Source organism: Quercus suber, unplaced genomic scaffold (assembly GCF_002906115.3).
Source record: "Quercus suber isolate HL8 unplaced genomic scaffold, Cork oak 2.0 scaffold_668, whole genome shotgun sequence".
Classification (NCBI taxonomy): domain Eukaryota; kingdom Viridiplantae; phylum Streptophyta; class Magnoliopsida; order Fagales; family Fagaceae; genus Quercus; species Quercus suber.
The window spans coordinates 98,216-99,379 of NW_027070109.1; the positions used below are offsets into that span (position 1 = coordinate 98,216).

The 1,164-nt window shown below is 39.8% G+C and overlaps 1 protein-coding gene across 1 annotated transcript; it reads left to right on the forward strand.

Annotated features, from left to right (window-relative positions):
• The first annotated feature begins 275 nt into the window (after nucleotides 1–275).
• On the forward strand, nucleotides 276–785 carry LOC136064333 (uncharacterized mitochondrial protein AtMg00810-like). Its single transcript, XM_065765964.1, has 2 exons — nucleotides 276–304; nucleotides 437–785. Exons 1-2 carry the CDS (start codon nucleotides 276–278, stop codon nucleotides 783–785), a joined length of 378 nt encoding a protein of 125 aa, XP_065622036.1.
• The last annotated feature ends 379 nt before the right edge of the window (nucleotides 786–1,164 follow it).

Below are 1,164 nucleotides of genomic sequence, written 5' to 3' on the forward strand. Positions count from 1 at the left end.
GCAATGTGATTCGCAACAAGGCTCGACCTATACCTCAAGGATACTCACAAATGGAAGGAGTAGACTATGATGAAACATTTGCCCCAGTTGTCCGAATGGAGTCAATCAGAATTCTCCTTACCCTAGCATGTCAGCTGAAGTTCAAACTTTATCAGATGGATGTAAAGACCGCTTTCTTAAATGGGTTACTCAAAAAGGATGTCTATGTGGCTTAACCAAAAGGATTCATTGATCCACACTTTCCGGATCATGTGCTGTACCTCAAAAAGGCCTTTATGGGTTTGAAGCAAGCTCCTAGAGCCTGGTATGATAGACTCATACAATATCTGGTGTCACATGGGTTCACAAGAGGAAATGCTAATCAAACTCTCTTCATCAAAAGGGAAGATGGTGAGTTAATAGTTGCTTAAGTCTATGTTGATGATATCATCTTTAGGTTGACTAAGGATGAACTTGCTCATGGCTTCTCAAAACTCATGCAAGCCGAGTTCGAGATGAGCATGATTGGAGAGCTGACTCACTTCCTAGGATTGCAGATTTGCCAACAAGATTCAGGTATATTCCTTTCTCAATCTAAATATGCTAAGAATCTTGTGAAAAAGTTTGGTTTAGAATCTACTAGTTCTGTTAGAACCCCTATAAGACCAAATGTTAAACTCACTGTAGACTTGTTAGGTAAGAATGTTGATCCTTCTCTCTATAGAAGCATGATAGGTAGTCTTCTTTACCTTACTGCTAGTAAACCTAACATTAGTTACAGTGTTGGTGTGTGTACCAGATATTAGGCTAACCCCAAAGAATCCCATATGACTGCTTTAAAAAGAATTATAAAGTATGTCAAAACCATTGCTGAGTTCGGTGTGTGGTATAGCAAGGACACTAACGGTGTCTTAGCTAGGTACTCTGATGCTGATTGGACTAGTAATGCTGATGATAGAAAGAGTATTTCGGGGGATTGTTTTTATGTGGGTAACAATCTTGTCTCCTGGATGAGCAAAAAGCAGAACTCTATCTCTTTATCCACTGCAGAAGCTGAGTACATCGCTGCCGGTAGCTGCTGCACCTAACTCCTCTGGATGCAAAAACTCCTTCATGATTATGGTATTTGTCAAGAGCATTTCACTATTTATTGTGACAATACCAGTGCCATCAATATCTCTAAGA